Here is a 23,353-nt window from a genome sequence, read left to right as displayed (position 1 = left end):
AAAACATAACATATTTTATTGTCATCTCCGAAAGAAAAGTAAAATGAGAAAAAATTGTTCGCAGTGAAACAACAGACATAATTTACAACTTCAAAATGGTTTTGAAAGCCGCACAGTAATTTAATGAAATTTAAATTAGAAACGTTAAGCATAAATAAACACAGCATGGAAAATAAGCTGGAAAGCTAACTTCCCTTTTCACTAATTTAGTGACAAGCAAGGCTCTAGTATTATAACTTATTAATTCTGATATCTTTAAGGCAATGAAACATGCAAATTAAAGCAATTTAAATCATCCTTTTCAATTTAATCATCGCAATTACTAAGAAGCATCCAACCAGAGAGACCTACTTGTCTTCCATTTTCTTGGCATAGATTGTATTGTATTAAATTAGCCATGACGTTTTTTTCAAGTTTTTTTTATATGCCAAAGTAAATTTTCATTTATATAAGTGTGTTTTCATAACTTTATTCCCTAACATTCAGTAGGATTACTGTACATCAAATTCTTGCATTTTTAAAAGTTATAAAATATTATTTACACGGAATGTAAAAAATGTACATATCTATTTGCTTTAGATATTCTGTTTAAGAAATGGGGAAATTTGCCTCAGTCTGACCAGCCAGATCTATTCGTCAAGAAAGCACAAATTTCCCAAAACTACTATGAGGAAAAATTATTTTCTTGATTTTTAATGCAAGACTTCTGGTATTTTGTACCTGAATTTGTGTACTTTTAATATATTGCCTTAATTTCTTTGATGTATTTTAATATGCACGTATATATGTACGTTCTTACAAATATCACAAAAAGCAATCTAAGCCGTATATATACGACATTACCGGTTAGAGGGTTAAAAACGTTGAAACCAGTATTCATTTTTTTACTTAAAAGATCGATGTATATTAGAAATGTTCATTTCAATGTAATCGTTAAGAAAATTTTAAGTTTATATTGAGATTTACAGTTGAATCGATTAGTGGCGAAGATATACTAATCGCAGGAACATTATCTACTAAACGTTTCAGTAAATAAATGAAACAACTGAAGCATAAAATCAGTGAAATATAAATGAAACGGACAGAGATTTTATTTATTCAAACATGTCGCTCCAAAACAGCTAATTAAAATTTTCATTTTTATTTTGTAGGCATTAGAGAAATAAATAATCGAAACTTACGTATTATCTCAACCACCTTTGTAGGAGTCACCAAATTTTCAGAATGAGTCAAACTCTAGCAACCATGAGCAAAACTATTCTTCGGGCAACCTCGCTGATAACAATCCTTTAGTCAAGCAACGACGCCACTTTCGTATGTGTTCTTTTTGTTGTATTCCAAGTTCCAAAGGTTTTATAAATAAACAACGATATTTTTTGCTTTAAGCTTAATTTTAAAATATGGGTTTGTGGAATTTGACAACAGTGAAAGACAGCATTAGAAACTGCGGTATAATTTCTTTAGGAAACAAGAGTTTTCCTAAAGATTTCTGAAGGGAACAGAGAGAAGATGCGTTTGGTAGATGAACGCTGTTCTCAAGTCTCTGAAATTATTTGATCTTTTTTAAGTGAAATGCTATGTCGCGAATTTCAATTACTAATATGTGTTTTAAGTCATTATTATTCTAATATTTTTATTTGTATTCATGTGTATTTTAATCTGGAAAAAAGTACTCTTAAGCTCTTAAGGTTTTATTTAACTCATTATTCTTGAGTAGGAATTGTAACAAAGGCGAGAGACGGTTGCAAGGAAACACACCTGGTTTATTGGTTATAACCTTTTTTTCTACTAACAATGGAGGCAGTAGGGTCTTTTTAGCTAATACGTGTGAAACGGAAAGCGCTTTCCTGTCACTTTGTAAGTTTGCAGTTTTATTACTTCAAGACAGTGGGGGTGGCTGGTAATTGGATTTTCGTAAAAGCTTAGTTTCACCTGTTAGTTGGGGGGTCTCTTTTTTTTCTCACGTTATATGTGCAGTTGTTTTTCGGATTTCATTGTCAGATTTTCTGGTGTTTGATTCGTCATGGGTGTGTCATTTTCTCAATTTTAGTTAACTTAAAATTCCGGGATTGGTAAGATTTAATTTTATGATTTTTTTGAAAGCCTATGAACTCACAGAGGCGGAGAAACCGAGATTTCCTGGGTGCTTGCACCAGGCTAGAGTTCATTCTGATTCTGATTTTCAAGAAGAGTAAGAGGAGAAAAAGTGGGGGCTTGATCCTTCGGGTCTTGCTTCTCGCGAGCCGCGTGAACAGCCGGCAGAGGGTATGATTTTTCTCTCGGCTTTTAGCTGGCGAGAATTTGCGTTGGCATAAGGCATAGAGCTCAGCAGAAGAAGTTCGATTTCTCTTATCCCAAGAATTGTTCGGCAGATTCTCTTGGTGATCCTGACATCCTGATGCGGTGTTCCTGTTTTTACCGGCTTTGACTTCCTAATTAGATTTTGTTCCAAAGGTGCTCTACGCTTATGGTGAGTTTCGGGGCTTCCAGAATGAAAGAGACTCGTGTAGGACTCTTCTAAGGTGTGCGTTGCTGTTTATTCTGCCTGTGCCAGCTGCGTCGATTTTTTTCCATCATTCCATGCTCTGGAATTTATTTATTGTAAGGACAGCTTCAGTGGTGTTGCAACCAAGTCATCTTTAAAATTCGCAAGAACTGTCTGCCTCCATTAACGATGATTTTGTGAATAAAGGACAGCAGGAATAATGTGATGCTCGAGTAAACTTTGGACGCTGGACGATCTGTGGAGCTGTCAAATCACCTTATTAAATCCGTATACGAAGGTATTCCCGAGTAAAGTGAGTGTTGCAGATTGGACTTCACCCCGTAAGTGATTTTTTTTGTGTAATTTTATTAACTGGTTTTGCAAATGGATTTTTATTATGACACTTCACTCCTGTTGCTGTTTAATTGGTTATATGAGTTGCATTTAGATTTTGAATTTAATTTGTTAAACTTAATGCTTTGTAAGTAAATTTTTAAAATTTTTTTTATCACTGCTACTAGTTTTGAATGGATTATTTGTATGGCACTTAACTTGGTACTATTTTGAAATGCTGTTTTGTTTTGTTTTGAAAAAAAAAAATTTGATGCTCAAAAATTTTTTTTTCCCTGGTGCGTGGGGGAAACCAAAAATGTTATGTTTGTTTTTGAATTTTTACTTTCTAAATTTTCCTTCTTTACCAAAGGTATCCTACGATTGAACATAACACCAGAATACTCTTTCCTACCATAACATTCCAGTATCAAAAACCTGTTCTAATTGCGTTGTGTTTATTTCGGAATAACCCTAAAATCCATTAAAGTAAAGACTGGTAAAAATCATGAGCACACACACAAAAAAAGAAATAAATAAACATTGACTGATCTAGAAAAGTGAGCCTGTTTATTAAATTCTTCAAGAATTACTTAATCCATTAATTTGAAAGCAATTTATATTCAATCAGAACTGTAACATATTGATGATTACACAATGCGTAATTAACTTAGTAAGCAAATTATATTCAAGCTGAACTGTAAAATATTGCTTTCTACAAATGCATACCCCTACAGAGTAATATTACTTTTATCTTAGACTCAATAATATCAAACTATTATTTCTATTACATTCAGGTAAACATAATCAGATAAAACTTTGGATAAATTAACAATACCCTCCCCGGGGAGAAAAAAAAAGAATAATTAACAAGTTATACTTTCAAAAAAAAAAAAAAACATTTCACACAGGATAATCAATACCAATGTAATTCAGGTTATTGCACATAGTAACTTTCTATTTTCAAAAAGAACGATTTAACGGGGTAATATGTTAATTAAAATCAGGCCATTACATCCTACAAGCAATTTAGTCCCTAAGAGGAGCAAAGAAGCTCAAATAATGACAACGTTACCAATCAATCCTCACCATGAAAGAAATTCACAAATTCAATTAAATAATTTAATAGAGAATATAATTCCTTAACCAATCTAACTAAGTTACATTCACCGTTTCAATTAAATAATTTTAATAAGGATATATTTCCTTAGCCAATCTAATAATTTACCTTAAGGACAAACAGAATGATTACATTAGAATTAGGTTAATTTACTCAACTACAATATTTTAATTAAACTAATTAGGTTATTTCAATCACTATTAACTACAGAATTTTTTTAACATCAGACCAACAAATAAATAAAAATAAAATAAAATAAAATAAAAAAAAAACTTATCTGAGAATTCACAGGCGGCAAGTGAATAGGAGGAGGAGAATACCCTCATATTTAAAAAAATTATCACTGATGCCAAGGAGGACGGCTGCCGAGCGTGGTGGAAAAGGAGAAGAGTTCATATGTAGATGAATTTTCAATGGAGTCGAGAAGTTTCTAATTGATTTAGGATGCACTAAGGCGGTTCCCAGTTCCTCAGATAGTTGATTTACAATCCAATATTGAAGTTAGTCGTTGTTCCAGTTAAGTGATGCATTATCTAGTAGCGACCCCGGAGCTAGCAGTGACGGCATTTCTTGCAGAGCGGAAAATAATTCTTAAAGGCGTGGAAGAAACATCGAGACAGATGAAGACTCTATTCGTGGAGAACGAATTTCTTGCAAAGCGGAAAATGATTCTTGAAGGCGAGGAAGAAACATCGAGACAGATGAAGACTCTATTCGTGGAGGAGAGACTGAAATTTTCTTCTTAACGGCACCATTACTAGGCATCACCTTTCGTTGCATTTTTCTATTTTAATTATCTTTGAGTAACTTACATATTCAAACACACAAAAAAAAAAAAAAACTGATGAGACTATAATTTAGTCGAGGTCATGATGCATAGAACTAAGTCCCTCGTTCAAAACTCAAGGGCAAGAAGCCCGTAGATCCAAAGGTGGAAAAATGCATTTTCCAAACGAAATTCAACTGACAGCGAGTACAGCGTCCGATGGTAAGTCCAATCTGCAACACTCACTTTACTCGGAAATACCTTCGTATACTGATTTAATAAGGTGATTTGACAGCTCCACAGATCGTCCAGCGTCCAAAGTTTACTCGAGCACCACATTATTCCTGCTGTCCTTTATTCACAAAATCATCGTTAATGGAGGCAGACAGTTCTTGCGAATTTTAAAGATGACTTGGTTGCAACACCACTGAAGCTGTCCTTACAATAAATAAATTCCAGAGCATGGAATGATGGAAAAAAATCGACGCAGCTGGCACAGGCAGAATAAACAGCAACGCACACCTTAGAAGAGTCCTACACGAGTCTCTTTCATTCTGGAAGCCCCGAAACTCACCATAAGCGTAGAGCACCTTTGGAACAAAATCTAATTAGGAAGTCAAAGCCGGTAAAAACAGGAACACCGCATCAGGATGTCAGGATCACCAAGAGAATCTGCCGAACAATTCTTGGGATAAGAGAAATCGAACTTCTTCTGCTGAGCTCTATGCCTTATGCCAACGCAAATTCTCGCCAGCTAAAAGCCGAGAGAAAAATCATACCCTCTGCCGGCTGTTCACGCGGCTCGCGAGAAGCAAGACCCGAAGGGTCAAGCCCCCGCTTTTTCTCCTCTTACTCTTCTTGAAAATCAGAATCAGAATGATCTCTAGCCTGGTGCAAGCACCCAGGAAAACTCGGTTTCTCCGCCTCTGTGAGTTCATAGGCTTTCAAAAAAATCATAAAATTATATCTTACCAATCCCGGAATTTTATGTTATCTAAATTGAGAAAATGACACACCCATGACGAATCAAACACCAGAAAATCTGACAATGCAATCCGAAAAACATCTGCACTTATAACGTGAGAAAAAAAATAGACCCCCCAACTAACAAATGAAACTAAGCTTTTACGAAAATCCAATTACCAGCCACCCCCACTGTCTTGAAGTAATAAAACTGCAAACTTACAAAGCGACATCCGTTTCCCACGCAAAGAGTTAAAAGGGCGACATTGTTAGTGAAACGGCCATAAACCAGATGTGTGTCCTCGCAACCGTCTCTCGCCTTTGTTACAATTCCTATTCAAGAACAACAAGTTAAACAACACCTTAAGAGCCTAAGAATACTTCTTTTTCCAGATTAAAATACACATGAATACAAATAAAAATATTAGAATAATAATGACTTAAAACACATATTAGTAATTGAAATTCGCGACATAACAAAATAGTACCCTTATGGGTAAATTAAAATTTGTATTTTAAATTGCTAAAATATGTTTTCTCTTGGTAATGTCTGGCAACTTTCGATAAATATGGATAGTTTGAGAATATTTATTAAAAATCGCGTAGGCTACGAAACAGCATCCGATAAGTATTTTTTTATCTGTGAAATATCGCCAAGGTGGTTGTGCTATTACGTAAGTGGCAAATAATCTTGATCAAACAGTTGTACATCAGAATGAACTATAGTAATCTGCTTTATCGCCGTGGTTTCTGAAGTTTCCAAAATATTAATTTAATTATGAAAAACACTTATTTTTTCAAGATACTAAAACAATCTCCAAATGAAATTTGTGGCTAGCAAGCAAATAAATTTTACATGTACTTGTGTATAGATCGTCGAATATGAAACCGTTGCTAGGCAACACGAGTTTGAGCTAATTATGATTAATTGAGACATAATAACACACTCACAACATGTGCGTTTTGGTTTGAGCTAATTATGAATAATTGAGAAGTAACAACATGTGCGTTTTGGTTTAATGTAACTCCGATTAATTCTCGATATGCCACATTTTGTTGGTATTGTTCTGTTTCTAGAACCGGATTCTGAAATGTACGTATGGATATATGTGTTCATTGTGTGCATGTATAAACACGGATGTATGTGTGTGCATACATATATGCACATACGTCTACATATGCACGCGCATACATTTTTAATCCGGTACCGGTAACAGAACCGTAACCTTCTGATTTTATGAACGAAGATAAAAATTAACTTTTATTTCTGTATTTATTTTCTTGCATTTTTGAAAAAAAAAATGTGATTAAAATTTTGAGGCCTGCGTTCTACAGAACAGCAATCAGTGGGTTATTCTCAAAGTTTCGGAATCTTACCATAAAAATGTATATTAATGGACGCGATATTATCAGCTGAATCAGCTGAATATGACACACAAAAGAGTAATATACTGGAACAATAACCTAAGGGAAGTTTGCACACATAGCCTTCTAAACAGAGCTTCTAGTAAATAGGAAGTCCTAAAAAATAATAGAAATCGACGAAAGCATTTTTAGGAAGCTTAAAAACAATATAAATCAAATACTAGTTGGTTGTTAAATAAAGAGTCGTCAATTTCTTTAGAATTCCGCAGGAACACAATTGGCAATGTTGGTAAACTTTGGCGGAATCTTTGGTAATTTCCATGGTTCAATGTTAACAAGTTTTCGCGGTGTTAGGTTGAATTAAAATTTAGATAAACTTAAAAATTATGAATTTTTTGAACTGGAAAATTTGTGTCATATAAATATATTAAAATGGATTTTCATAAGATTTGAAATTCAGAAACTAATAACTGCAGCTAAACTAAATTCAGAAATTGTGTGAAGCAAATTATATCAATCCAATTCAAACACTTTAAGTCAAAATGATTGAGATTGAAGTGAGAGAATATTCTCTCTGATGTCTTGGTATAAAATAAAAAATATTCTCTTTCAGTAAAAAATTAAAGCGCAATTCGTTTTCAAATATAAAAATAAAATCTTCCTTCAAAACAATGTTTTCCTGAAGACACGTAAATCTCATACACAATAATTCCTAAACTCTAGCCATAATCTCCTTTCCTACAAATGCAAATACTAACATTTCAAACACCAGGGAAGAATAATCCAAACAAGTGAAAATTCAATCACCAGCTCATATAAAATGGTAATAAATCAAATCGCAATTTCAGTTACACATAAATAATTAATTCCGTGACTAGACTGAAATTAAGTTACCCAGATTCGATTTAAAACATCCATGGTAAAATCCTAGTATACGGTGCAGCCTTGGCGCGACTTTGAAAATTATCGCCAACACCAAAAATGATCCAAAGAACGTCTATATATATACTTATATACATACAGAGTATATGAATATACACAGATAGTATATATACTATATACATGGTATATACTAAGTTTAACTACATATTTTCTTTGAATGACCCGTTAACTACTCATCGTATATGTCCCGTTTTTGCTGCTCATCATAAAGTCGCCAAAAGTAGCCAAATCCAGTGTGCACCGGATACTAGGATTAAACCACATCCATGTTTTCCCTAAGGATAGACCACTAATAAAATAAACATAAATAAAAATTTACAATCAAAACATATTTATTAATTATTGATTAACATAAGTAAAGATAGCTGGGATAACTAAATCCAGATCCTTGCAACATGTTCCTCTCTTTTCCTTGTTTTCTTTTTTAAAGTACTCAGAATTTAAGTACTCTCAATTTTTTTAAAGTACTCGTTCATTTTATAACAGGAAAACAGTATTAAATTACCAGTTTGGCCTGAGAGATACTTAAGATCATATATCCATTTTCTATCCCATTCGAACATTTAAGTTTCCTTTTCCGCAGAGTACATATCTTGACAGAATCCTATAACTAAACTTCGAAACCCTATATTTGGAAACTCAGTCTATTAACAAAATATTGAAATTAGCCCACTTGTTTAGAGTTCTATACTATACCACGAACGTGCCACTTCTTTCCCGCTGACATATAATACTGGATAATAACTGAATCCACACTAACACCTAGATACAAATTGTAGGAGAAACTTGTCAGGTATTTTTTCTTTCTTTCTTTAGATTCGTTGCTTTCCACTAGTCTGCGAACAGCCCTTCTGGAAGTTAGCTTCCGTAATTCCAGCGTACCCTTTCGAGCATTCAAGCATTTTTCTACAGTACCTTAGGCACGAATTAAAATACTAGAAAAGTAAAGTTTTTAGCGCGCTAGATCCGAGTTTAGAATAGAGAGCTTGATTTCGCAATGACCACGGTAGCTAAGAAAATGTTTTTGGCCGATTTTCAACATAGCAAATGCTGCCATGACCAGGATGGCTCAACAGTATCTTTCTCCGAGAAAACTGGACTCTCGACCTGTAGCTCTGGTCAGTAAGGTGAGTAAACTCGGCTACTACTTCTCGTTCAACAACTTTTAGACCCCGTCTTCTCGAAAATGAAGATCGCCTCTAAATTCACCATTGGCTCAAATAATTTATAAATTAATTTCTACCCATTCAAATCCTATCTTAAGCTCTCTAGAAGCAATGAAAAAAAATCAATAACTTACAACCATTCTTCCGAGAAATATCTAACTCTTTCAAAGATGCGTTTTCAGCTTCTTCCCACGAAAGAAATACGTGTTCAGTGCTGAAAGTTAAGGGGAAATCCATTACATTAAGGGGTTCGCACCAGTCTTTGAGCTATGAAAGAGTTGCATTAAGGAATAAGAAATCACACCCGCTTATAGATTAATTTTTTGCTAGCTTTTGAGAAATGCAATGCAATGCGTTGCTTAATAAAAATATATTAAATTCACTTAGAATTAAATTCATTATGAATTTGTACATAACAGTTCCAATATTTAATTCTTTATGCACTAAATTAGTACAAACCAGCGGTTTGTGGGATAATGTATATTTCGAGTGAAAGATGAATGCGGGGCCGGACGACTTTATATGACTAATGAGGTGTCGTCCGGTATCCGCAACTGTTCAGAGCTGCACCTTCCCGGTGCCTCTCAAGTACGGCATCGGGAGTTTATTGCAGTAAAGATTACACACGGCCGTACAAAGGCTAAGTCAAAAGACATTGCCATTACTATATACACCAAGTACATGCATAAATACAATAAGATAATTGAAAACGTCTACATATTCATACCAGCATAGTTATTGGATGCATATATACACTAATACACAACACACTTTTATATAATATATGTACGAAGCGCTATAGTAAGAGGATTAAGCATAATAATTAATAAACTGATAGGCAACATACTTATATATAATACACAGTTTACTATCGTAGGTTTGGTACACTATCTGCTATGGTGGGCTACACATATGAATAATACACCATTTACATGCGTTAATACACTATGCATGTAACTATAATAGAATATTTACGAAGGCTAATTTATACATATATATATAATACAAAAATTAAATGTATTTGGTTCATAAGCAAGTACATGTAATACACAATTAACGAAGATAAGAAATACCCCTATATACCGCAAAAATTACACCTAATTAACACACAAGTACTTACATAAGATACGTACAATATGATTGTAAAATGATACTTCTGGAATACTATGTGACAGATATGGGAAAGGGCTTAGAATATAGTTATTAACAAGCAGTAAGAAAAAAAAAAGATTCATTTTTAAGGCTAAGGCGCGATAAAAATGTTTCATTTTGAGACTATGCACATGTTTTAATTAATACACATTTTTATTAATCACCTAATTTTTTATTTGTATTTTTGTATAATTAACAACTAATTTTATAGTACGTTATCGCAATTATGAGGATTTTCGCTGTATAATATCATTTGTAATCTGTAGACGGGGGAGTTTTCCTTAGAAGGTCCTCCACGAAGGCATTCCTCACCTTACGTAGATAGCCCTCGAAGACTTTGCTGTAATCATATAAACCAAATTAAACTATATGTATTATTACTGACACTGAATTTCAGGTTTTCCTCTCAATTTAAAAGAATGCTAAAAGTTAAAAAAGGAGGTTTACTTCCAATTATCTAAGTATAATCTGTGAATTCTGGATAAGAAGTTTGCTAAACTAACGCTCCTTTTAACGAGATTAATACTATGAAACACGTTATTCAGATACCTCTACTAGGGACTGAAAAACCGCCAATGGACACTGGTTTATTCTGATACTTTAACAAAATCTTAATATTCACAAGTTAACAAAGAGAAACAAGACAGCTGTTTTACACATTTATAAAACACACGCATATTAAAAAAAAAACATTCTTACGTTCTTACCTTCAGATTTTTCCCACCATATCCTAGGTTGTGGAAAGCCGTCAGCTTGGCAATCAATAACAACATTTTGTCCGACCACGACTGATTTATCAGATGGAGGTATTTTCCACTGAGGAGGAACTAAAAGTAATATATATATATATACACACATAAGAAAGTGATTCTTATATATTCGTTAACATAATTTCCTATATTTAGTTAGAGAACTCCTTTGGTGTAATATTAAATGTCATAAGGGAATTTGGACAGATGGAATGATTGGCGAAAGTTTCAATTAATTTGTTTGTCGGGTACTTTCAGAGTTTGTCAGCTCTCTCAACCAGGTACTCTCACAATTTGTCAGGTCTCTCAACCAGGTACTCTCACAATTTGTCAAGTCTCATAGTTTGTCAGGATCTCAGGTAATATGTATCTGTGATTGTATAACTAAATAAAGTGACATATTTTTCTTTAAAATTCTGCTAGAACAAGTGGTGCAAGTATGGCGGGATCCTTGCTCGATCGGAGTCAACTTTCATAAACGTCGGGAAAAAATGTGAGCACTTAATATGAAACATAACCAATTTCATTAAATTTGGAGTTGTAGTTAAATTAAAAATTAATAAGCGTTTATGAATTTCCTAACTGATTAAATAATTATTTAAATTTATTAAATGTTACTTAGTTGCATTCTTTTAATTGAACAATTCTGGATCTATATTTGCTACTGACGACAAGCTTTTGCATCCAATGAAAAATTTTTGTTGCAGCAAATGCTGTAGTACTTTATATCGCTCGTTTATGTAACGTATTCAAAAAGAACTGATATTATTTATTGTCCTCGAGCTTTTTGATTTGTAAGTCTTTCTTGTGCACAATATGAGAAAATTTTAAATGCACTCTGCATATTTGAACACAGAACAGCCACAGTACAAGTTGAAGAAACAGATCTATTCAAACAGAAACAACGTTCTAAAATATACGAAAATAATTTAGAGCAAATAATTTACAGTGTTAATTACCTTTTGCAGTAGTTTTTAGTTAATTTGGGATCTTGTACAGACATTTTTATTGCAACATTACAAGCGTAATAAATTTCATTTTCAACTACCCATAGCGGTACTTACGTATTATCCCGTCGACCGTGAAACTGTCCCCAAGGAGAGCGATTAAGCGGGCAACTATGGATAAGAGCAACGTTATAATACGCTCATTACATCTGCACTTTCATCTGATATAACGCCGATTGATTCCCGGTAAACCACGTTTTGTTTTCATGTTCAAGGTTATAAATTAACTACTATTGCAATATTTTCATTTCATTTTGAAAAAAAAATGATTGAAATTTGTAACCTACCGTTTACAGAACAGAAAGCAATGGATTATTTTCAGTTATGGGTTCTGACTATAAAAAAAGTGTATATAAATGGACACGATATGAGCAGAATATGGCTGATGAAACAGTGTTAAATACTCGTATGAGCAGTTACCTGAGGGAAGATTGTATTCGTAGCGTTCTAAACAGAGCTTCCGGTAAAATCGGAAGGCCGAGCAAAATACTAGAAATCAACGAAATGCTTTTAACGAAGCGCAGAAGCAAAGTGGGGCGAGTGCTGATTATTAAATAAAGAGATGTCCAGTTCCTTCCAAATTCCGCAGGAACGACTGGTGCGAATTTGGTAGGATCTCCGCCAATTTCCGTGGTTCGACGATAGGCAATTTTCATGATAGACACGGAAATACCCAAATACCCAAATAACTTAATGTCTTTGTGCACTTAATTTTTAGCAAATAGAGCAAGTGATAATCTAAAAATTAAGAAAAAAAATTCTCTTAACTAGTACCTAGATATTTCATTCTGGCGCACACCAGAGTGATTCTTTTAGAAACGAAATTTGGTGTATTAATGCAATAAACATCTTCATATATTTTTAACTCTCCGTGCTCCATAAAGTATACATGAGGCTTACACAAGTAAGTTACAGTACTAACACAATTTATAAACAAATGTATAGTAGCACTAAAAATTAGGGTAAAAATTATTAAAAAAATAAGTAAAATAAAAATAAGAAAATGTTCAAAACTCAATAATCTAAATTGAGAATGAAATTCCGAAAAGAAGAAGTTGTATTCTTAGTACAAATACGTCCAGAAAAAATTGATCACCAAGATACATTTAAATGCTTCAAGGCTGTCTGAAGTACCTTTCTCTGCTAGACACGATGAACATATTCAAGAAGTTTAATACCTTCATCGCCGCTGCCCCAGCTGCATAAAATCTCTTGAAGCATTCCAAATAGCTTTAAATAGCTCTTAAAATTTCTACCGTTCAGTTACATATTAAGTTATTTTAAAATATATGTTGAAAACTAATCAACTTTTGGTCCATTGTGCTTCTGGTGAGGCCAGAAAGTCTCTGTTCAAAATATATATAAGATCATTTCTATCAACACTGTGGTATTTATGGGAATGAGATGGCTGATATGCTTGCAAGAAAGGGGACTACGGTTCTCCAAAAGCCAAAAACGAGTGCAAGCCTCCATTCTATTAAGCTTAATCTATAAGCTGTAACTGGCATTAATCATTTCTATAAATAAATCATTTCTATAAATAAATCATTCCTATCAAAGCGCTTCCAGGAAGAAACAGGAATACTGAAATTTAAATCAATACGAATTTTCGTGCTAGCTTTGTTTCCTCTTACTTCCAAAATTTTCACAGTGTTCACGAACGTAAGCAAAATGAATGTCAATATCAAGGTCTTATTAATAACCTGAATTTCATCATCAATTTCCACTGAAACGTTAATTGTCTGTAATAGCTGTAGCGAAGAAAGAGAATTACTATATATTAAAGCGCAAATCGCTGGAAGAAGTCCTCTTATTACACCAATTAATAAAGCCTTCACTAAGTAGGAATTTGATAGGTGCTCAGATTTTTCTAATTTGTGAACAAAAACAATATTTATTTAAATATATAGATAATTATGTTCTTGCATTCTAAATTGGTTAAACACATTGTGTTTTTTTAAATATCTTTGATTAGTTGAAAAACCAATGAATATAAAATATCGAGAATATGGAATTTGTTAAAAAGAAAAGGATAATGTAGCAAGTGCGTAAATATATGACAATACAACTATTTGCTACTGATTTCATTGACAATTTGACTATTTGTTATTGTTCAATAATGCTGAAAATGTTCATAAAATTATTAGTTAGACAAATTAAAATTTAAACACATCTTATATTATATCAGTTAAATGCATCTGTCATTAATAGTTTTAAAAGGTAAATTAAAGATCTGATGACGTGTCGAATGATAGCATCCGGACACTGGCTATTAACCATATCGCCGGAAGCATAAATTGAAGTTGCCTTTAAGCATTGGCAACATTTGCCAGATTACGCAGGGCCAAACTTAATGTAATGGATTCGTAACAAAACGTAATGTAACAAAATGTGGTACAGCAGCCCTAAAAGACTTCTAAAGATAAAGTCTTATATATATATATATATATATATATATAAAAGACTTCTAAAGTTAATACAACACTAAAAGTATACGGTACTTACACATTAACGTAACGAATTTAGCATAAGTGGCAAAATTTCAAATTGCGCTGTACTTCAGGACTCATGCGCTATAAAAGTCTTCCATTTTAAAGCGCAGTGTCGCCATTTTTCATGTGCCGTTCGTTTTGTTGTATTTCAGATAACAACTGTTTTTAGAAACAAATCGTATTTCCTTTTTTAAATTCCTACTATTAGCTCACATTCTCCCTATATCTTGTTAAAATTTTCAATAGTGAATAACACATTTTTATTCATCCACTCATGTTCAAATACATTTTTTTAAACTTGTAGTGGATGACATTTGATGTTAATTCAGTATTTTCACATATTAAAAATTGTTATAATTTTTAATTAAATTTTTTTTTTTGTACTTTAAAGTTCTTTTTGTATTTTTAAAATTTTTCTTTGTTGACGTAAGTAGGAATTGATTTTAATTTTTTTTATATTACTTGTTTTCTTTTTTCTTTTTTTTTTTTTTTTTTTTTTTTTTACTTAGTCTTAAAATTTGCGTTTGTGGAATTTGTAATTTGGCAGCGAAATTGCAGGATACAGTATTTTCCTGCAAAATCATTACAGGAAAAATTGCTTTTAAATTATTCTTAAAGTATCTGCCATGAAATTTGAACAGAAAAAAATTCACTAGTAGTGGGTTTATTGATGGATTGTTCGGATAAATGCTTGATCGAAATGTTAGGATAAATGCCTAACAGATAAACAGATAGATAAAAAAATCTATTTCTATATATATTGTACGGTGAAACAACGAAATCTGGAGAATGTCGACTTTCACCGGTGAATGTCAACATTCCCATAGTCTCTTGGTGTATGTCCGAAATATTTTCCAAATACTCTTATTTCTGACTTACACCGGTCAATGTCGACATTCACCATGTACTAATGGTGAATGTTAAACATACAACAATATTATATTTTCTTCTCCGTAATTCAGTCGCAAATAAACGCACTTGAAACTTGAAATAAGAACTTAAGAACATGAGAACCTAAAACACACAATACATTCAAAATGAGAAAGGAAAATAATAGAAGTTAAAAACTTACTTAATTATACAGTACGTTCTAAATGAGAAAATAAAATAACAGTAATAAAAAACTTACTAAATTATGTGATTCAAATCTTATTTATTGCAACAACTTAAACTATTATGACACTTTATGACCTCTCTTTTCGACTTTACACCAGAGCATACCTGTGATTGTCGACATACACCGCTGAGGGTCCGAATATACAAGAATGTAGTGCAATATTCGATCTTTCACCAACTTATTTGGTGAGTGTTAACATTCTTCGGTGAAAGTCGACATTCTCCAATTTCGGTCTTTCACGGTAACATATGTATTTGAAGTTATATACGTAAGAAATAATTTTTCTCTTTTATACATGATCATTTATTTTTGTATAAAAAATTGCCGAACTAAGTTGAGGTGGTTGAGTTAATACGTAAGTACCAAGTATACTTAAATTCAAAATTACATATTTTAATAACTATTCTTATAAAAATGAAAATAAAGATACTTTACCATTAACAATCATAGATGCAGTGTAATTAACCTTGTCGGCTTTGTTTGATGCAACGCAAGTATAGTTTCCATTATTTTCGTAAGTTACTCTTTTCAAGAAAAGAGTGGACATGAATTCATTTGAGTTGTCGATAAGTGTGTTGATGTTGTCCCTGAGAAGTTGATTATCTTTGAACCACAACAACGTAATGGGTGGATCTCCATCCATGACTGAACACGTGATAATCACCCGGTTTCCTTCTTTCAAATTTGGAGGGAAGTGGAATGGATTGATCACTGGAGCAACTGAAACAGAAAATTTCTTGCATTCACATTTGATTATGAATCTGGATTTATATAACTGATTTTCATTATTATACTTTATAGCATGTCAATATGCAGAATGAACTTGACAACATATTTTTAATATTTTGTGATACTGAAGGAGTAAAGATTAAACTAATGAAGATCCTTGTACTGTGCGTTTTAAATGATAATAGTGAATAACTTAAAACCTGTTGATAAATTATAACACTCAGTGTACAACTGGCTTTAATTCAAATATAAAATTGAAACCTTAAAAATATAATAAGCTAACTTAATAACGAATTATACAATAAAACATTTAGTTTAAAATTGTGTGTCCTTTTTATCAATTAGGCCCACCAGCGGCCGAGCGGTAAAGGCGCTGAACACTGGTAGTTCGGTCTGAGGTTCGAATCCCGCGAACGGGCTGGCTGCATGGGCGTTTTCGTGGTTTTCCCCATGTGTAACGTGTATACGAGCCAGTTTCCCTTAGAAAGTCCTCCACGAAAGGCATCCCTCCGTTTAGGCAGATAGCCCTCGTGTGCTTTGCCATAATTAAATACACCAACACCAACCAACACCTTTTTATCAATTAAATTTCACTTTCCCCCACCAGTGGCAGGCACTAGCCATTATATACATTGGTCACTATTGAGGCTGGAAACGATGGTCACTTTATTACGTTTCAATTGAAGAAAATCATAATAAAGCATCGTTTGTAATGCTTTTGGCTATTGGGTTACTCAATTTAAACTTTAACCTACAAGCGACCGAGCGGTAATGTCGGTGAACACTGGTAGTTCGGTCCGAGGTTTGAATCTCGCGCTGCATGCGCGTTTTCGTGGTTTTCCCCATATGCAAAGTGTGTACGAGCTAGTCTACCATAGAAAGTCTTCAAAGAAAGGCATTCCTCCCTTTAGGCAGATAGACCTCGTGTGCTTTGCAGCAATCAAATAAACCAAACCATCATTTTAAATTATACTCTTCCCATAAACTAATATCAGAATTAGGCAAAGCACTCAAGGGCTATCTGCCTAAAAGTAGGGATGCCTTCGTGAAGGACATTTTAAGGGAAACTAGCTGATATACAGGTTACACATGAGGCAAACCACGAAAACAGGTGTGCAACCAACCGAGCTACCAGTGTTCAGCGGCTTTATCGCTCGTCCGCTGGTGGGTCAATGATATCAACAAATAATTAACTGAAAGAAAATTTGTATAAAATTTAATTATATTGTTAAATTCGCATTACATTTTAATAATTTTTTGGTTATCGGGATCTGTTATCGGGACTGGGTTGAGATATGTGTGAACGTGTATTTGTACATATGTGCATATGTATAAACACATACATGCATACATAAGTACATTTCTAAACCCGGTCCTGTTAACAGAACAGTATCAATTTTTTTGCAAAGATTATTATTTTACTCGAATTTCTTCATCAGGAAGATGTTCAAAATTTAGATTTTCCGTTGATGAATAATTTACCATTCAGTGGCATATTTCACTTCATTTAGTACCGCGTGCATATCCTTTTATGTAACATAACCTTAGATATTTCATTTAGCACTGATAAAATAATACACTACTAAATATAATATTATGTGGTGATGTATGCATGTCATTAACTGCTTGAAGATAAGAGTTAAAGAAAAACAACTGCGGTAAATCAAGCGTAAATCATTTAAGCAAATGGAGATTTAGCTCACAGACTCTGACGTGATGTTCTAACATGGTAACGACATTTCAAGACCTCGTGAACCCTCACTTATCCTCAAGAAAGTGAATCGATGACGGAGAAAGGACAAAACATAAGAGCAAACACACACGCAATAAGCTAATTAGTCAACGACTTGAGTACTTTGCTGCTTCTCATCCCACCAAACTCGGCAAACCTTGAGCAAACTACGAGAACATCAACAAACTCTCGTGTGCCTGGAGGGAAACTTCTAGAATTTATTTCTTCATTGTTTCTAATAGGAAATACTGCCAAAAATGTTTCCTTCTTCGTGAAACTGATTTCTGAAGCAGATTAATTCATGCTTTAACGAAAATGAGAGCGTTTAGGGTAGGGAAAGGTTTCACACTCATTTTCCCTAACATAAAGTCAATACCAGAATTGAATACGGTTTTCATTTATTTCGATAAATTCTGCCAGGTGTAAATTAAAATTACATATAGTTAATCAGTTAGCAGCAGGTTATATGTTTATCTTTGAAGTAGAGGATCCTTTGCTTGATCTTTCAAACACAGTTTTCTAATGAAACCAATGGCAAAAAATCTGCTGCGTACACCACATGACTTCCTTGTACGAAATAATAAATTATATGCATTTTTTGCTGCATTTTATTTAAACGCATTTCCTCGAATTTCATTACAGATATATTTATCATTCATTCAATTCAGTTCTCACTTCTCGGCAAGGCAACAATACATATAACCTCAAAATATCTCCATTAAAAATTGAAAAATATAGAAGAACATAAAACTCCAAATAGAATTAAAACTATTAAAAAACATTTTTTTCAATTAAAATTACACTTACTACGCAAAAACAATTCGATCAGCAGTAAGAAGGCAGTTTTTCCGAAGCACAAAACTAAATGTTTCGTCTTGAACCCACTCGGCAAAAAGATACTTAAGGCGCAGAAAAAATTAATTCACTATTCTGCTAAGTTTCAAACGTAAACAAATATGGATGCTATGGTAAAAAATTAGGCCTAGCCGCTCCTAAACAATTTTAAATTTTTGATAAATCTACAACTATTGCATGCAGATTAACTAAAGGCGTAAAAACCTTAACCGGAAGATAACAAGAACATAATTCAATCATTTTTAAAGCAAAAAATGCACAATTTACCAACACATAAGAAAAAAAAAAAAACTCAGCTCACTGAGCCGAGTAACAGAGTGGATATATATACATTTCGTGCGAACGATTGCAACCAAAAAGGGAGGTCCCCAACTTTAAGTTATAGCTGTCTTATATACAAAATTTCAACATTCTGAGGATACTCGTTTTGAGTTATGCAAAATAAATGCACACATACATACGTACAGACGCCACGAAAAAAGGTCTCTTGTGAATTCATTTTAAATCAGTTTTAGTATTCGTTTGGGGAAAAGATGACCTTTATTCTGTTCTTACGTACAGATGACACGCAAAAACATCATTAAATTGCAGGCATAGCAGTCAATATGGATTTTTTTTTGTCGATATATGGTACCCGGAATTTTTCGTGATTACAATACTTCCTTTCTTTTCCTTTACTTCGTACAAGGATGTAAAAAAGATTAAATCTGAATAATATGTAATTATTTATCAAAAGCTGTAATTATTTATCAAAAATCCGTATTAAATTAGCTGCCTTTATCAAAATGCTTATTCCAATTCAAGCGTAAAAATTGCTCGTAAACACAGCAATGTCCAAATGTGGCGTAAAGAAATTGATAGATTAAAAGTACAGAGGCTTTTCGCATATTTTGCAGAAGAATTTGTTTTGCTATTAAACAAATCGCCTGCTTGAAAAGAATTATTTTAACTGCAACTGTAATTCTAAAAATGTAAGTTATCTTTTGCTATATGACAATTTTGTTTTCATGCAAAATGACTCTTTTAATGAAGCAATAAACAGGCGATTTGTTTTATAACAAAACAAATTCTTTTACAAAATATGCGAAAAGCCTCTGTACTTTTAATCTATCAATTTCTTTACGCCACATTTCTACATTACTATGTTTATGATCCTTTCCGAAGAAAATTATTCATATTTATTCGTTTATTAAAAAATGCTATGAAAGACATGAAGACTTTTTGGTATCTAAAGTAATATTGTGGCTAATCTTTGGAATATGGTAACAGGTAGTTTGGCGACATTTTGGTAAGGCGATAAAGGTTACTAGGTCAGACTTTAGCAATAATCTGAGAAGTGCACAGTTTGAATCACATATTATTTTGTCTCAGAGAAATGAGAGATCATGAGACATGTGATGTGACATTTTCCGGAAAATTCAAATCGGGATTTTAGCTAATAAGCACTTAAACAATTTCGCTGCTAAAGTGCAGAATCGCCTACTTATTTGTTTGGCGCTTTTTACAAGAGTAAGAAGAATTGGATTTTTGTCAATTTTCTTTGACTTTTTAAGTGAAAATAGGTCGATGTGTACATGGATAAAGTGAAGAGTGTGCGCAATGCCATTTTTGTGCAATTCTGGGATTTTTTTTTAAGTGAAAATAGGTCGACGTATACATGTATACCGTGTATATGCAATTCTTAAAATCGCGGCAAGCAGTGCGCGATTCTACATTTTCTCCCACTTTCGCACCTAATCTTCGTCGTGATTAAGCACTTTTGTTCCATAAAAGTTCTAGCATAAGCGTAATTCGGTTAGCAGATTGTTGGAAAAAATTTTGAGTAAAAAAAAAAAAAGGCCTTTACTTCGTGAAAACCAAATGGCGGCCCCCACCGGGAAAAAAAAATAAAAAAAAAAAATTAGCAGTTTGTTGTAGCAGGGTTGGTCGCCAAAGTTTCGCCGAAAAATCGCCAAGTTACCATAATCCAAAGATTCATTCACCAATATTGTCAATAAGAAAGGGGGAAAAAAGATGTCAAGGTTTGGCCTCCAAGGCAAGAAAACGTGATGTACACCGTGTCTTTCTTTCTCCACGACATATCAGCGAAAGCAGAACGTGCTGCAATACAGTTATTTGGACAAAAATGGAAAAATGTTGTCACAATCGATGAATCTTGGCCACATTTAAATGAACGAAATAAAAAAAAAAGATCCATTTATTGTCATCAAAGATAGAAAAAATCTTAGAACCTGGCTCAAAAGAGATTCTAAAGAGAATTTTTCAAAGGGATTTATGATTGTTGTTGGTTTTTGATATAACGACAAATATAAACGAAAGAGAATGCAGAAAACTGTTAAGGTCAACCCCACTTATCAGAAACATATTTTATATCCAGTTCTCAAATACGAAATACCTTCTCTTTACCCATAAGGACATCAACCAGTAGAACTGCATCAAGACAAAGCAAGCAGTCGCATGTCAAAATACATTCTTAATTTCGTGGAAAAAGTGGTGTGGTGTATTTAATTATGGCAAAGCACACTAGGGCTATCTGCCTAAGGGGAGGGATGCCTTCGTGGAGGACTTTCTACTGAAGGGAAACTGGCTCGTATAGACGTTACACATAGGAAAAACCACGAAAACACCCATGCAGCCAGCCCGTTCGCGGGATTCGAACCTCAGACCGAACTACCAGTGTTCAGCGACTTAACCGCTCGGCCGCTGGTGGGCCCTGGAAAAAAGTGGAACAACCAACTTGTAACCCTTCACTCATATCCCTACTAAAGCTCCTGATGTATCATCCACGGATTTTTGCGCCTCTAGACATTTAAAAATCGGACTATTCAAATGTCGACATACAACCCCTCTTGGACTTTGGAAAGAGGTTCAAGAGGAAGGGGATAAAATACCTCTTTCGGCTGCTAAAAAAAGTTTTATTGTCTTAGAAATTATGGTGTAGAAAAATAATCAAGAATAAGGGTTCATTCAGAAATATTTATAACCAAAAATGAATGGATATGCAATGAAAATATAAAATTAGAATATAATCAATAAAAAATTATGGCGAAATCAAATGAGATAAATGATAATTGATAATTACGTTTCAAAAGCTGATTTCATCATCACATGAAAATTGGCATTTTCCATTGTGTACCTGCCATGCATTTTGGAAGGTTTGATTTACTCGTAATTATAAACAAATTTTAATTATAAGGCAGTTTATAGATGCATAAACACGCATAGAACGATAGCCTAGATCGCATTATTTTCCTTATCAAAAATAATTTTATTTTCCTTATCAGAAATAGTTTTTAAAAGTTACAAAACTTATACCTACTTTCTATGATAGCACGAAACTTCAGACACCATTTGAACTTACCTTTATCTTTCTCGTACTATTGTGAATAATTATTAGCATTTTATAAAGATAATTAGAGGAAAATGCCATTCAAATCAATATCCCGATGATTAAATCAATAGTTAAGCTTTTCAATGGAAAAAAAAAGTATGTGATAGAATGTAAAGAAAAAAAAATCAGAGACTTTTTATTTAAAATGTGTTACAATTTTATCTCTTTTCTCATATTCTTACGTCATGTTCCAGATTGAAAAATCGACTTACCTAGGACTTTGACTCCAACGTCCCTAAAGGCACTCTCCCCTTCTCTGTTCTCCGCTATGCATCTATAGGTGCCTTCATCACTGTTCCTATCTACGTTATTGATGATCAATGTTCCATTAGTGAAAACCTGCTGCCTTCGATTCTGGGGAAGTTTGCTCTCGCCTAACGAACAAAGAAATTTGCATCAAAAGCTTTTCACATTCCATCACCTTTAACCGTGACAGCTTTTATGTGCTGTAACAATAGAATACTCATTTATTACTCGTGGCGATTTTGAAAATTCTGCTTTTATTGCATTCTTTATTTTGATTTGTCTTTTGAAAAATTCCGCCAGAAGCGATTTAGATTGTATGAATCAGCACGCAGATTCTAATAAAGTTATTCGTTTGTTGAAGGAGTAATGAGTTTCTGAGTTACGAACTGTTTGAGCTAAGTAGCGACTCATCTCGAAATTTGAATTCCCTGAAGCAAATAGAAACTTAGCTGAATTTGTGTATGACTATGTTTGCGTTTCCAGTTTCATTGTCTTTTGCTTTTAACAATAAAAATGTTTCTCAAGCAAATTCTCTCGGGCAATACTTTTATGAGGCCGATGAATTTAACTCAAAGTACCATGTATTTGTTTTGGAAAAATTAACGATGCATTGACTGGGTTAAATCAAAATTGAAATCTAAATTTCTAAAAATCTCCAATCTCAAAAGCATAATACATAGAAAATGGATAATTGCATTATAATTAGCATTGTGTAAGATTTTTAGATTTACTTTTTATTACTTACA

General features: G+C 33.3%; 1 protein-coding gene and 1 long non-coding RNA gene across 4 annotated transcripts in view; one reads left to right on the top strand and one right to left on the bottom strand.

Moving 5' to 3' along the window:
- The window catches only part of LOC118181251 (cell adhesion molecule Dscam1-like), a 1,046,077-nt gene that overhangs the window by 207,696 nt on the left and 815,028 nt on the right, over positions 1–23,353 (bottom strand). For all 3 annotated transcript variants that reach the window (XM_085823270.1, XM_085823269.1, XM_085823271.1), the window contains 3 exons: positions 22,574–22,735; positions 16,090–16,374; positions 10,997–11,116 (listed from right to left, as the gene is read on the bottom strand). In XM_085823270.1, coding sequence (XP_085679396.1) covers positions 10,997–11,116; positions 16,090–16,374; positions 22,574–22,735 — 567 coding nt within the window. The remainder of the gene's footprint in view (positions 1–10,996; positions 11,117–16,089; positions 16,375–22,573; positions 22,736–23,353) is intronic.
- Positions 1–23,353, top strand: part of LOC146995309 (uncharacterized) — a 43,676-nt gene that overhangs the window by 1,624 nt on the left and 18,699 nt on the right. The window lies entirely within an intron of this gene.

Source organism: Stegodyphus dumicola, chromosome 9 (assembly GCF_044657685.1).
Source record: "Stegodyphus dumicola isolate Sdum_Otavi_A_Nest chromosome 9, ASM4465768v1".
Taxonomy (NCBI): domain Eukaryota; kingdom Metazoa; phylum Arthropoda; class Arachnida; order Araneae; family Eresidae; genus Stegodyphus; species Stegodyphus dumicola.
This window is presented reverse-complemented; position numbering and strand designations above follow the sequence as displayed.